Source organism: Eurosta solidaginis, chromosome 1 (assembly GCF_040869045.1).
Source record: "Eurosta solidaginis isolate ZX-2024a chromosome 1, ASM4086904v1, whole genome shotgun sequence".
Classification (NCBI taxonomy): domain Eukaryota; kingdom Metazoa; phylum Arthropoda; class Insecta; order Diptera; family Tephritidae; genus Eurosta; species Eurosta solidaginis.
In genome coordinates, this window is record NC_090319.1 from 322,705,925 (window position 1) to 322,721,417 (window position 15,493).

General features: G+C 32.0%; 1 protein-coding gene across 10 annotated transcripts in view; it reads right to left on the reverse strand.

Moving 5' to 3' along the window:
* Atpalpha (sodium/potassium-transporting ATPase subunit alpha) overlaps positions 1-15,493 on the reverse strand; it is a 152,531-nt gene that overhangs the window by 67,722 nt on the left and 69,316 nt on the right. Inside the window, exon 2 of one of the 10 annotated variants that reach the window (XM_067761865.1) lies at positions 15,318-15,378. The exons of the other annotated variants lie outside the window; for them this stretch is intronic. Coding sequence (XP_067617966.1) covers positions 15,318-15,332 — 15 coding nt within the window. The 5' untranslated portion in view covers positions 15,333-15,378. The remainder of the gene's footprint in view (positions 1-15,317; positions 15,379-15,493) is intronic. 10 annotated transcript variants of the gene reach the window in all.

A 15,493-nucleotide genomic window follows, 5' to 3' on the forward strand; every position in this document is an offset into this window, starting at 1 on the left:
TCATATAAAGTTTAAGTGCATATGTATATGCGCTATAAAAAACACAGCAATTATTTACTTAGGCCCGGTTTTTAGGTAGTTGGTTAAGCTAAGCTTAAACTTAGTTTGCATAGACCCGAGTAAAATTCAAACTTCAGTTAAACTACAGATCAGTTTTTCAGTCAGAGTTTAAGGCCAACTTTGGGGTAGGCTTTTTTGTACGGCAACATTCGTTTTTCATTACCTAGATAATTTGTAGATACAGCAAGAGCTGGACTTTGTTTACCCAACAAACCTGAAAAAAAATTGTTCAAGCCTTCGAGAAACATATATCAAGTTCTGAAATTGATATCTAACATCATTCGCCAATCACTATGCAAGCGTTGAGTACTTTTGCATTGTGTATTTGTAATTTATAGTTCTCGAGCTGATCTCCAACATCATTCTCAAATAATTCTCCAACGTTTGAGAGATTTTGAGCAATTCATAGTTTCTAAATAAGTATCCAGCACATTTCTCCAGTTGATAATCTTCTTTAGGTACCGCGTTGAGATGGAGTTGAAAAACCAACAGCACACTTGAGTACAAGTTGATAACTATATTTTTCTCAACTTAAGTAACAGAATGTTTTACTTTAAAAAAAGTTCTTTTTGTTGAGAACGCTATGATTCTCAAGTTGAGCTACTGTTTAAAAATGACGCATGAGATTTTAGAAGTATGATAGTTATCACCTTATTGGGTACAAATTCGACGCCATTGTTGAGAGAAAAAACGCTGTGATCAAATAAGAAGCTATGATCCCTTTCGTCAGAGCAAATATGAATTTTTTATTCTCCGAAGGGTAATTCAAAGTTTCCTCCATATAAAAAATAAAGCTATGGGCCTTTCGTATGGAAGAAAGTTGGAAAAACTTTCAAAAATTTTGATGTTGCATTGTCCGGGGTGTGAACCCAGGATCTTAGGTGGGGTATGCGGCCGTTTTTAAGATTGCATTTACGAAATTATCACTGCTATTTTTGTTTTCGGTGCTGTACTTTTTGTTTTAAAGCGCTCACAAAGCGGCAATCATTACATGTACTCATAAACTTTGAATTTCCTTCTGAATGAAGTGAGCTTTTGTGTTCTCTCTCGGACTTCGAGACACTTCAAACCTCTCCTGCTGAAACAATGTAGAACGAATTTCGAACTAAATGAACCTTTTCGGTGCTTGTGGCATGATTATAACTCTAACTCAAAGACATTTGATAGCTGGGACTCCTTTTTTTCTATAAAAAATACTGTTCTCACCACTCTTAATAATTAATGTATAAACGATTGCTTCTGGCTGATGATATCTCTTTTGTAGCCGAGCAGTCTCAGATCTCGATGCTTGACAAACCGCTGCCCATCAAAAACTCGGAAAAAAAACAAAAAAAAAATAGTGGGCATATCGAGAGCTTTAAATCATGCCACAACTATTACGTATCTCGGATTTTTGATTTGATACGATTTTTAACAAACCCAACAAACAATGGAAACAAAAAAATTGCACTGTTATCATTTATTCGGCAATGATATGTCATTTAAACTCATAAAATCGCAATCGGTATTCATCTTCTGATGTACGTACACATATCATAATGTATAAATAATGGCATTTGAGGAAGTGGAAAAGTTTTATATAGGATAAAATAACAAAGAAAAAGATATTGCATTAGTACATTAGAGTGCTCATAGTGAACCATTTAAAAAAAACCTCATAATGCCACTTTCAAAAACCCTTCAAAGCACAAAACGGACTTTTTTCAGTAAGTCGAACAAGACACAATCCCAGATAAGAAAAACGCACAATGGCTCGGCCAACGATGCACAATCCACTTTGGCTCAAACTTTAAGTAATTTCTCTTTAACTAGTAATTAAATAAAATATAAATTTCTTAGAGGTGATGGGTGGGACTACGATATGACCCCCTATGTAACTCGATGACTTCACTTTCCAATTTCAGATAAGTTATAAACATTTTTTCAAAATTGGCTGTACCATTTGTTAAGTTGTGCATTTAAAATAGGATTTCTAGTGCATTTGCACAACTGCTTCACGTTTTTATCCAAGATGGCTTTTCTAGCATAATGACCCATATACTAAAATATAAGGAGTGAATAATAATTAGCACCATTTCAACACAGTAAGAGTTGAAGCCTGTATCCCCTACAACCAACTCTCACGAGAAATCGGAGCGTATGGGAGGTAGGTACTCATCAATAAAACAGGGTTCTTCACCTACAAGCAAAAGGCCGACGTCTCAACGTACTCGAAAAGATGGAAATTTACAAATAGAAAACATTCGACGGTAGAATAATAAACGAACAGATAAACACAATTTCTGACACAATATTCGAGCCTTTAAAACTTGTTTACAAGAAACAAAGTAACCACACAGGTACAACAGACAAGCACACAAGATCAAATAAACACAAAACAATTAACGCATCAATTTTGACAATACCTGTTTCTGTACCCACGAACTATAAATACAGGACAAAGGACAACAGATCAGAACGAATATCCGACACTGATGATGGCACAATGCCGAAACCGGTTTGTCTCGAAACCAAATTTCACAAGGGATGACGGAAAATCGTTCCAATATACATACATACATTGTACTCAGTAACCTTTCATGTGTCTGAATAACAACGAAAATCTTCTTCTTAAACAAATAAAAATTATTTCAATTTCCAATTGCATTTTCTTTGTGAAACAATTGGACTAAGTTTTTTTTTTTATTTTTCAACATTCATTGAACTTGAATATCAATTACGTAATTCAATTAAACACATACAAATGCGAGCACGAAAATGCCAGTGAAAATACATAGCAAATTTTATCAATTATATTCTTCTTTTGTTTATTTTAGAAAAAACTTTAGTGGATTATATAACTTAAATTATGCAAGTCAATCTCCAAAATGATTTCATAAAAAAAAAAAACAAGAAAATTTCGAGCTTTCAAAAATTTTTCGAGTATGCAGTTTACAGGTTATAAGTTTCTCAAAATTCGCATTGATTTTGTTTTTTCCGAAGGTTGTTTTAGATTATTTCTCCATATAAAAAATAATGAATCAGTGCGCCCTTCTTATATAAGAAAATGCAAAACACCCTTAAAAAAATACGAGTTTCGAAAGAACTATAATTAGTACTTTTATACACTAAAATTGATTGGGCTAAAAAACTGCTTAGTAAAAAAAGCATCAGGAAATTCGAAATTTTCATAAATTTCTCGAGTTTTCGAACTTTTTTGAAAACGTTTTTGTGAATGGTTTGCATAGTCTCAGTTGCAAAAACAATTGAATTTTTTATCAACAAAAAAAGAGTTTAATTGACCTAATTTGATAAATATTGCCGCAAATGATTAAAAAGGCACAAAACAACATCCGTTTAATAAATTTCATGAAGATATCTCAAAAATTTAGAGACTTATTTGCGCTCAAGCTGATAGACAAACGACCATGGCAAAATCGATTTACCTCATCGCTCTTATCATTGCCGTGTACTTATTGTAGGGCTTATATATTCTTTTTTCTTTTACTCACAATTTTCGGACCTTGGGCCAATTATATGTGCATCTGAATCAAAAAAACAACGAACTAAAAAATCATATATTTTTTTTGTTGATATTCAGACAAACTGGATATTTGATGTATATTGGAATGACTTTCCGTCATCCCATGTAAAGTATGGTTTAAAGACAAACCGATTTTTGCGTTGTGCCATCTTCAGTCTCATTTTTCGTTCGAATTTCCGATTTTATGTTTAAAAAATGACACTGAAGATGGCACAACACCGAAACCGGTTTGTAAGTCCTTGATAAAAATCGTCCTAATATACATACATCAAAAAATCGCTATGTTCAGGAATGGCAAGAAACTGTTGGACCTTATGTACCAATGGAATTTTGATGTTGTACCAAGCCGTCTCAGGGTAAGTTTGGAACTAACATTTAATACAGTATATAGATCGGTAGATATTGAAATGGGGAATCCGGTAGCATGCACAGCCTAAAAATTTCAGATTTTTTACTTAGCTCCCTATTGATCTAGGTAAGCGTTCATGAACAATATTCATAGAAAATACGATTGGTTTAAAAAGCTTTTATAATTAGAAATTGTTATCTTTAAAAGCTTTATAAAACTTTTGTATTTTATATGAATAAGGGGGTCATTAATTTAAGAACCAAGCATACTAAAACAGTCAAGGAACAGACAATCAGAATAACTAGCAAAATACAAAATTCTAGTATTGAAATATCTGATGATAAGATATGCAGCTAATGAGTAAATAAACTTCATAAGCTGAAGTTAGTTGGTTATATTCATTTAAAGTGCTAGGCGCAGGGTTTCTCACGAAATTATAAAATAAGAAAAAGGTTCAGTACAAATTAAGGCATCAAAGAGTATGTCGCAAAACATAACAAAACAAGAATTAATTATAAAGAAAATAATATAGAAAATATATTTAAAAAAAATTAAAAACTTTACAAAAATTGAAGGAAAGAAAAAAAACGAAATTCCTGCTAAATAATTCCCAAAATTTTTAAACTTCCGTCACGTTGCACTAATTTCTCACTTTTGTCAAGTTGTTTTTATATCGTGCTACGGCACCCCTTTTCCTTTCATTAACTATCAACAATGGCAGAATGAAAAAAACCAAAAGGTGAGTATAAAAACAATAACAACAATAAAGTTTTATTACTTTTTCCCCCAGTGACAGTAATTACATTTTACATACGAATTCCTTTTATACTTCCACATATGCTATAACCTATAAAAATGTGCAAATATATGTATGTAATGTGTTGATATTTTAATTGCAAACACTTGTGTTTGCATTGTTCTAAAGGTTTCTTGTGTGAGCTACAAACGGTCAACAACGAACAGTTTTTGGAAAAAAAAATTTTTATTTTAATTATTTCCATTTAAGAGCGTTGTCACTTGGATCAAAAGGTATATATAGAAAAACAAAAATTAAATTTATTTAATAATTTGGGAAAAATTTAAACAACGTGACATCAGGACGGATAAGGCGACAGCTGTTTCGATTACATCTTGTAAATCTTTTCAAAACATTTTCTCCCGGGAGTGGGATTGAACCCGCACTCGTAAGATGGTTGAAGTGTTACAAACGCATTCAGCCACGTCATGCCTTAGTTGTTGTAAACTTTATCCCAATTGCCTTCCTTGCATATTTTATTCTTTACATCAAAGAGATTATAGCCCCAACTTCTCTTCAAATTTGCGTCGTGCTCCTTTTTAATTTTTCTTACAAATTTGCGGGACGGGACATACTTGTTTTATGCCGACTCCGAACGGCATCTGCAAGGCAGATGAGTTTTCACTTAAAGCTTTTCATGACAGAAATATACTCGGACTGGTTGCCAAACATTGCCGAGGGGCGACCCCGTTTATAAAAATATTCTTCTAATTGAAAATATTTGTTTCTAAAATTTTTGATATTGCTTTTCCCGTGAACCCATTATCTTCGGTGTGGGAGGCGGAGCACGCTACCATCACACCACGGCGGCCGTATTTAGTATATTGACTATTTAGGTCACTTGACCGGTCATTTAAGAAAGCAGTTCGCGGTCGTCTTATTTTCGATTTCTTTTTCCAGAAAATTCGATATTTGCTTATATTTGCAGAGGAATTTCATACTCTTATGCCGAGCCAGTCACAAAATACGAACAAATTTTATTTCTTGAAGAAAAACACATTTTTTGCTAGGAATGTCAAAGGTAAAGAATATTTTTCTTTACGGTGAAATTATGGACCATGTTCGGTCACATTCGTCAAATGTCAGAGTTAATTAACTATTTTAGCAGTTTTTCTTTTAAAAATAAAGGACGTTATTGTTGCTTATCTGATACTGACAAATCTATCAAATACATGGTGAAAATATGAGGACAAAAATTTGTCACATCCGTCACATAAGGTTGTCATACCCATTGCAAAAGGCTGTCACAACCGTCACAAAAGGTTTTTATATCCGTCACATTTGAATGAGGATAGGAGCAAACTGCTGTGAATTTTGTGATTTTTCTCTAGCCTCAACTAGCATACAAAAGTAATTTTTCTAGAATGGCCACTCCGGAACTGTTGCAAAAATTATTTCCGTACTTAAACAATTATCTTAAAAAGGGTTCAAACAAACTAAATTTTTCTAAACAACCAATAAAAACAGCGAAAATGGAGCGTTCCCTATAAATACTTTATAATCGATTTATTACCGAAGCGAAAGAGAGATTTGCTTAAGGAAAGCGCTTATAAAAAAATCAGATTTATGAAATCTTAACAAAGTATTAGAACACAAAAGGAACATTTTTAACTTCTTTTTTACTCTACATTAAACAATATATATATGTATATATCTAAAATTTTATATGAAATCATTTTTTTGATTTTATAATACTTCAATTTTGATTAAATTTGATTTGGATTTACTTTCCTGCGGATCTAACTGGAATTTGCTTTGATTTCGTTTTAATTTGATCTGGATTGCGACTTATGCTAGGATTGGTTTGGATTTTGATTTAAGTGTAGACTTAGAATCTAGTTGTTTGCTTGATTTTTCTTTTACTTAATTTAAGCTTCATTTGTCTTTTACATTTTATACTTTATTTTTCATTTCATTTTATTTGATTCGCCTTAAATATTAATGGGATTTGTATTTGAGCATTGTCTGGTTTGATTTAAGCTGGATCTAGTTATGGGTGTTATTTTGTATTATTTGGTTTCGATTTCAGGTGACTTTGACTTACAATTTGAATTGTGTTTAACTTGTTTCATGTGTTACTTCGTTATAAAACATTACATTCACCTTATCTTTATCTTTTTTGTTATTCATTATCTGTTTATTTTTAAATTCTTTTTCAATGTAATAGCTGTGCACGTCTTATGACATTAGAATAACACAGTATGCTAGCCATAATACATCCTAGAGGGCTTTGAGTATTTACCAAGAGAGCAGAGTTATGTATAACATAAATCTATATTCTTAAAAGGATTTTCAATTTCTTCGTGAAGCTAATTTCTGGTAAAACCATGGACTAATTCAGCTAGGGAGAGGTCTTTTCAGCCTGGACCTTATACCGCTACCAGAAAAATATTTTCAAACTCTAGAGAACCGACACATATCATCCAAGTAAACACCCATTATATTCTACAAAAAAAAATATATTAATCAAATTTGCAAAGGAAATACACAAGAATAAAAATTCTCAAACAAAACGTCAATGCAAATTTAGTACCTGTCCATTAAATTGTGTATAGATTTTTAATTGATCAGCACGCTGTACTATATAAATGTGTTTCTAGAGTAGATATGTAAATAAAAAAGTGTGGTGATAAAATTGTATGGCAACAATTGTGAAGTGAAATTGAAATAAATTTTACAGTAAAAACAAATGATGACGCACCGATTTTTGCACACAAACAATGCCCGTCAGACAGTGTTCAATAACGTCACATTAGTATGCCTGGTGCACATTGAAGATCAATGGCGAGAGAAGCAACCCATAATTTTACGCGGTATATTTTATGACGCTAAATGCGCCGAAGAGCAAGTTAACAAATTACGTCAATGATCAAATGATATAAAAATAGTAAAAGTACAAAACAGTCGTGCCAAAATTGAATTAGACACAACAAGAAGAAATCAAAAATAATAATTAAAAATGTAAGAGCAAAACAGAAAAAGAACCGGTTAATTTAAGGCAATAGCTAATTCTTAAGATTTTTAGTACTTCATAAGTATAAAAGTATGAGAAAGAAAAAAACATATTTTTTTATTTTTTTCACAAAAAGAGTTCGCATCTCAGCTCGTAGGTACGCTAGGAAAACAAAGAGTACCAACCCCAAAAATATATACAAAAGTACTTGTACCAGATTACGTTTTCGTTTTGAACGTTAGCTAGACAGCAAAAAAACGTCATAATTCCACTTTCAATTTCTTTTGGCGTTGTTTTACGCAATGAGAAATTTTAAGTGCCAAATTTGCAATCTCTCTTGTTAGCTTGAATTTGTTTGTAAACAATAAACCATAAAGCAAAACGTACCATTAAGTGGTACAAATGCGAGTGCAAGTGTATGCATATAATTTTTATTTTTGTTCTTGTACGAAATATAACAAATTCGCGCACAGCATAAAATAAAGAAAATGCAAAAAAATTTAACCACTACTAAAACACCAATAAATACGTCACATAAAATTAGTAAAACCTACATTATATAAATAGTGACGAAAAAATGTAGAGCAATATCCGATAACACAAATTTGCTTGTCAGTTTCTTTAAACAAAATTACAACTGGATTTAACTGGATTCGAAATCGAGCTATGCGTGCCGTAATGAAACTGAAAACGTGCTTAGATATAGCAAAAACACTAATGACATTTTAATAAGAAATATGTATGCCAGTGTTAAACCAAAAGTCAATAACTAATAATCTAAAGAACTTTTAAAATATGTTAAATAATAGGAATATTTGTATTAATCTAAATGCGCATACTTAATGTACTAAATATTCATAGGGAGTGTATACGTTGTTATCTTTACATATGACTATTTGTATGTCAGGTGCCAGCGTAAACAAGCACGTTTGGTTAGAAATACTATAAAAAGTCGTTGAAGAGTAGTAATTGCTTTTGAAAACCGGATTTTTCTTCTTTTTCCAACAGTATTTTGAATGAAGATTATAGCCGCCGGCGCATCAGAGCTACGTGAATGCGTGTTTGAGTGTTTAGTACCCAGCTACTGACAAGCAATGTGGGACAGAAATGTTTAAAAACTGTTGCAAGCTTTAATGGGTTTTGGAATTGAATTCTCTAATGACACCTTTGAATTTTTGCTCGAGCTTTTTAACACATTTTTACATATTTTTTTTTTTTTGACCAACATTGAAAAAAAATTTCTTCGAAACAGAAAAATAGAACAAGAAACAACGACAACGTAAGAAGAAGATAACAAAACGTACACACATATTTACACAGAAACGAAACCAACAGCTATGGTGTCAATGAAATCACTGTGAAGAGGAGCTCAATATACCCACTCTTATATACGCTGAATATTGGCAATCGGACAGTCAAGCTTTAAATCCTTTCGAGAAAAAGTTATTGAGGGCAATTTGTGGTATGTGAAGTGATAAAATTACAAAAAATGTCTCTCAGCCTGACAAATATCGCCACACAAATCTAGTATCCAGAAATCACTGCGGCAGCTACATATATACTAAATATGCCTTTTACCACATCCAGTTTTGCCGAATGACAGTTTTCGTCCTTAACTAAACACAGACTAGGGGTCGTTTTCGCCATCTCTAGTTAACATAGAATTTGACTGAATGATAACAATCCTTGAGATAGTCATCTTCGTTTGCCCCAACACAAGGTGACCAAGCCCAGTTAAATCGATAATTTTGAATAGTTTGGAGAACAAATTGGAAAAATCTATTGAGGAAAACAAAAACAAAAAAAAAAAAAAAAAACAAAAAAAAAATTTTGTGGAAAAGTAAAATTGATTGCAAGGGACACGTACGAAATGCAGTTTTAAAATGTTGTTAATTTAAAAATGTGTCAAAAATATTTCAGTTTAATCCATGTCAACTCTGAGTTAAAAAAATAACTTGCCATTCTGCAAGTGAGTCTAAGGTCAACTAAATTAATTAATTTGAAAAATTTGTCAAAAATGTATAAGTTTACCCCGCATGTCAGTTTAACTCTGAGCTAAAAAGTTAACTTTCCGATCTGCAATTGTACCTAAGTATTTGTTTTTCTTTTTTTAGTTATTTTACATGGATACGACTATTCGTCAGGAAAACAAATGAAGAAAAAATGTTTTTTTCGATAAACTTTTTCAATAATTTTTTTAAATTATTATTTTAAAATTTTTATTTTATTTTAATTTTAAGACCATATTAATTTAAAAATCTTCTTTCTTTATACATTGACGTGTAATAATAAAAATAGCAACTAAAAGTTTGGACAAAATTTAGTCGCTGTGCTACCGCTATTTCCATTATTGAATTAAGTGACATAATTCTTCCAAAATAAAAAAAAAATAAATGTAAGGCGCGATAACCTCCGAAGAGATCTAAGGCCGAGCTTCTCTTCCAATTTGCGTCGTGCTCCTCTTGATTTTCCCTACAAATTGGCCGGACGGGACCTACATGATTTTATGCCGACTCCGAACGGCATCTGCAAGGCAGATGAGTTTTCACTGAGAGCTTTTCATGGCAGAAATACACCCGGAGCGCTTGCCAAACACTGCTGAGGGGCGACCCCGCTTAGAAAAATTTTCTTCTAATTCCAAAACCTTATTTCTAAAATTTTTGATGTTGCATTGCCCGGGGTTTGAACCCAGGGCATACGGTGTGGTAGGCGGAGCACGCTACCATTACATCACGGCGGCCGCCAATAAAAAATAAAAGTAAAGGTTGTAAAGAGTGAATTGGAACAGTAAGTTTAAAGTATGCTTTTCTAGTGCGGCACATTATGTTGGCAGTTTGATGATTTTTACACCACTGTTTACTTAGCTGCATACGAGATATTAATTGTTTAAGATTTTTAGCTTAATTTCCATTTAATTTTTTTTTTAGAAGAGAATGGAATTAGCATATTAATTAGTGACGTTTATTAAAAAAAAACCACATAGACATAAAAATTATTTCGGGTTGTTTTGATTTTTTTTATTCCGGGAAGCACCAAAGCCAGCATGAGTATTAATGAAACACAAAAAACAAGTCGCATTAATTCAAACATACACACGGATAAGTCTTAAAAGTATGCCCAATGTAACCTACAATTGCTAAAAGACACACTTCCGGCTCTCCACTCATAGCAGATATTTCAAAATTAATCTAATTATGAATCTCAAATGCGCGGGAAACAAATATTCAAAGAAAAATATATATTTTGTTTTAATAATATTTCAAATGTCAAGGCATACAATTTATGGTGTATATACAAAACTAAAGACAACAAAGTCCTCGTATAGATAAACTCTTTTATTAATGAAAATAAGAAGTGCCATAACCCATCTTAATGCCGTAATCTTTTGTCACTCATAAAAATATTGATGTTATGACACTAAAAAAAACAAAAAACGCTCGGCTTTTTGCTAGACAAATTACTCAAATAGCAAAAAGAAGAAGATCAAAATGAAGAGTCTAATCATCCAGAATTCATATTCATGCTCAACAAGAGCAGAGAAAATTATTAATAACTAGCAGATCCGGTAGACGTTGTTCTGCCTTGAATTTGGTCTATCTGCATACATTTTAATAAGCTTTTTCCGTTTAACTCTGCCCTCGCCCCTCTACACTGTTTCTTAATATTTGTATTCACTCCTTCCTCCGTATTTTTCGCTTCATCTGTCTCAATATTCGTCTCATTCTATCTCTTTCTCAGTCTCCTTCTCTCTTTTCTCTTCTCTCAAGTTTTTCTCATTCTTCTTCATATCTTATTGCCATTTCCAGAGGGTGGTATGCATTTTTTCCAGTCCCATTCCGAGTCTCAGTCCCAGTCCCACTCCGAGTCGTAATCTGAGTTTCAGACCCCGTCCTAGTACTAATCCCAGTCCCAGCCCGTCTCTGGTCTACTTCCCGGAAAAAAGCATCGCAAATATTAATATAGGCAAATTTATAAAACAAATTTCAGGCAAATCGAATAGGACATATGCAAATAGGTATGTGGGTATTATTAATTCATGTCTTTATTTCGGCTTCGCATGCGTATTTATCAGTTTTCACAGGTTGATGCGACTAAATCGAATATCACAATGAAAATTACTTTAAAGCTCTCAGCAACAGCTTTCATTTGATATCCATAATACACACACATTCTAGGTGTATTCGGGTCCATGTTTTGGCCTATATCTCGAGACTCTAGCCACCCAGCGGTGTAAAACTTACTATGTACTAAAGCACACAACAGCTTCAATTTGATACCCATAATGTAAAAACACATTCTAGGTGTATCCGGCTCCACGTTTTGGCCTATATATCGAGACTCTGTGTGTCGATCCTGAATTTTCTTTGCTATGAACCTCACGGAGCCCGAGACCTTTCCAACGAATGCAAAACCGTGGAAATAGGTTCGTGCGTTCTGGAGTTATAGCGTCAGGAAGGAAAACCCGACTTATTTTTATATTATAGACAATAGAAGTCATCCATCACTCAGTCCTAGCAGTCAACCGTGCATTCAGGTAGTACGTGCCCTTGGCGTGCAACAACAATCGACTAATCAAGCACATTTCCACTAAAGTTTTATGATATTTGTTCAGTTAATAAAGGAAAAGAAAATTAGCGCAAAACGCTAATAATTCATTATAAATATATATACTGATATAAAACAATGGAGACTTGGGAGAATGTTTGTTAATAATTTGAAACACTAATTAAATTATTGAAAACGCTGGGTATTTGTAAAATTTTCGAGTTCACATTATAGAGTTTGCTTTGTTATCTTATTTATTTACTTTCCTTTAAAGTGGAAAAATTCTCTAAGTAACGTGGAGAAAAAGTCTGGTAGTCGGTGGGTAACTGTTGCGTAAAATGAGGGAAGAAAACAGCGATAACGGGATTCAAGTGGTCGTTTGAGCGCAATATATAGTTTTATAACTACTCAGCTTCTCCGAGCCATCTACACGAATATAATTATGTAAGAAATATGAAAGTAGCCGTAAACATATTTAGCAGAGGGGCTCTGGCAACTCTAAGTTACGAATGGAAGGAAGACGAACACTTTTCAAGCGGTTTCTGAGATGGGGCGAGTTTAAAAAAAAATTTGATAAACAGCGGCGGCCACGAAAATAAAAGTGGAAATTTTTATAAAATTTCGTCAATTTAATTCTTTATTATTTTCGATAATTTAAGAAACAAAAACATTTGTTACTGAAACTTTGCGAACCAATCTCAAAAAAAAACCGGAAGTTCGTAGAAATTTTACAAAAATCTCAAATTTTTTATTCTGCAGTTTTATGATTATTTTTAGTATGCATTTTTGTAGCCCAATCAATTTTTATATAGCAAGGTGCCAGTTATAGGTATCTTAATATTCGCATTGATTTTTGAAAAAAAAAATTTTAAAAATAAAAAATCAAAAATCCAAGCGAGTTTTGCGAGATTTATTACTTGATCGTTATTAGACTAAAATTGATTGGGCTGCAAAACTGCATACCCAATAAAATTCGGAGAACTCCAAATAAAAATTTTGAAATTTTCGTAAGTTTTTGGAATTTTCGATTTTTTGAAAATGAGATTGGTTTGCAGATTTTTTATTTTTTTAAATATTTAAATTTTTTTTTATTCTTTTTTATTATTATTATTGTTTTTTTTTTATGAAATATTTTTTTATTTATATTAACTAAACATTTTTTTAATTGAAATCAAATAAATTTTTTTTATTTATATTAAAGATACACTTTTTTAATTTAAATTAAATAATTTTGTTTTTTAATTTTTTATTTTTATTTCTTTTTTTAATATTTTATTTTTTTTTTTATTTTTTTATAAGTTTGGTATTCTTATATATTTTTGTTTTTTCTAGTTTTGTTTTGTATGTATGTATGTATGTATATTGGAGGGACTTTCCTTGTCAAATTTTGCTTTGAAAACAAATCCGTTTCGGTGTTGTGGCCTTTTCAGTGCCATTTTCATTATTCTTCAAAATGACACTGATTTAAACTTTTATACCTTTCATGAACATGAAATGATATATTAACTTTCGTACGATGTTTGTAACGTTGAGAAATATAGAAGATAGACTCACCATTAAGTATACCGAATTCATTAGGGCGACGAACTGAGTTGATATAGCCATGTCCGTCTGTCCGTCCGTCTATCTGTCTGTTTGAACGCAAACTAGTCCCTAAAATTTTGAGATATCTCAATGAAATTTGGCACAAGGATGTATTTTTGTATTATATTAGACATTTTTTGGATCCGGTAGGATCGGACCACTATAACATATATCTGCCATACAACCGATCGTTCAGATAAGATGATTTTGATCATTCCTGACGCAATTTAGAAAGTATAAACGTGAAACTCGGTGATATATATTCTAAAATATCATAGAAGATATCATGATAGTTATATCCCATACAACCGATCGTTCAGATAGAAAGATTTTTGGCCATTTCTCCCTTAATTTAGAAAGTATAAACGTGAAACTCGCTGATATATATTTTAATATATCATAGAAGATTTTCTGAAAAAATCACTTTGATCGGGGCTATATGTATATAGTATGTACCTATTCCATACAACCGATCGTTCAGATAGATAGATTTATGGCCATTTCTCCCTTAGTTTCCAATATAAAAACGTCAAACTTGGTGATATATATTATAATATATCATAGAAGATTCCCTGTAAAAATCATTTCGATCGGAGCTATATATAATATATATCCCATACAACCGATCGTTCAGATAAGGGGGTTTTTTGCCATTTTTTTATATTTATCTTAAAATCGTTTAGGTATGTACATCTGTTCACTATATATTTCTTATCTTATACAGCGCATTATTTGGAGATTACGAATGGGATAAGATTTTTGGTCAGCCCCATTCATGAAAGGTATGAAGTCTTCGGCACAGCCGAAGCTGTCTTCCCGTCCTTACTTGTTTTTATTTAATATTTTTTTTTTTTTTATTAAAAATTTTTTCCTAATTTTTGTTTGTATGTATTTATGTATATTGGAACGACTTTCCTTCATCGCTTGCCAAATTTTGCTTTGAGAACAAACCGGTTTCGTTGTTGCGTCCTTTTCAATGTCATTAGTCCTAGTTTAAAATGACACTGAAGATGACACAACTTCGAAACCGTTTTGTCTCCAAAACAAATTTTGCAAGATATGAATGAAAATCGTTGCAATACTTAACATCCTACCAACCTATCGCAACATTCAATAAATACAGTGAATCAACTAAAGCTTTCGCTGTTGATATGCTTTCAAACCAAAGTGCAAGGGAGCTTTGTTAATTTCATTGTCATCTCGTATTACAAATAATAAATATTTATTATTTTATTTGTAGCTCATATTAAACGCTTGGCTTGTATTACCTTTTTTATATACAATCGTTTTGTAAGCGTAAATATTTACATATGAATCTGATAATAAATAATGTAAACATATACCATAGCAATACGATATGATGGGTAGGGAAAATTAAAAAAAATATATACAAAAAGAAATGCATGTAATATATAAAAAGAAATTATTATACACTATGCAAATGAATACGAATATGTTTAAAAAAAACTTAATGAATTGGCTTATATAAGAATGCACAATTACCCACCTGATTGTTACTCATACTGAGGATTTTAAATTACCAACAAAAAAATATTTACAGCAAAAATCTACAAAGTAAATTGAGAGAACAATTTTAATTAAATTTCTGCAAAATGAAAAAATCTGTCGTCATATAGTCCTTAACACCGCACGGTGTATCCTTCGCTTCTTTCGGTCGCCGTT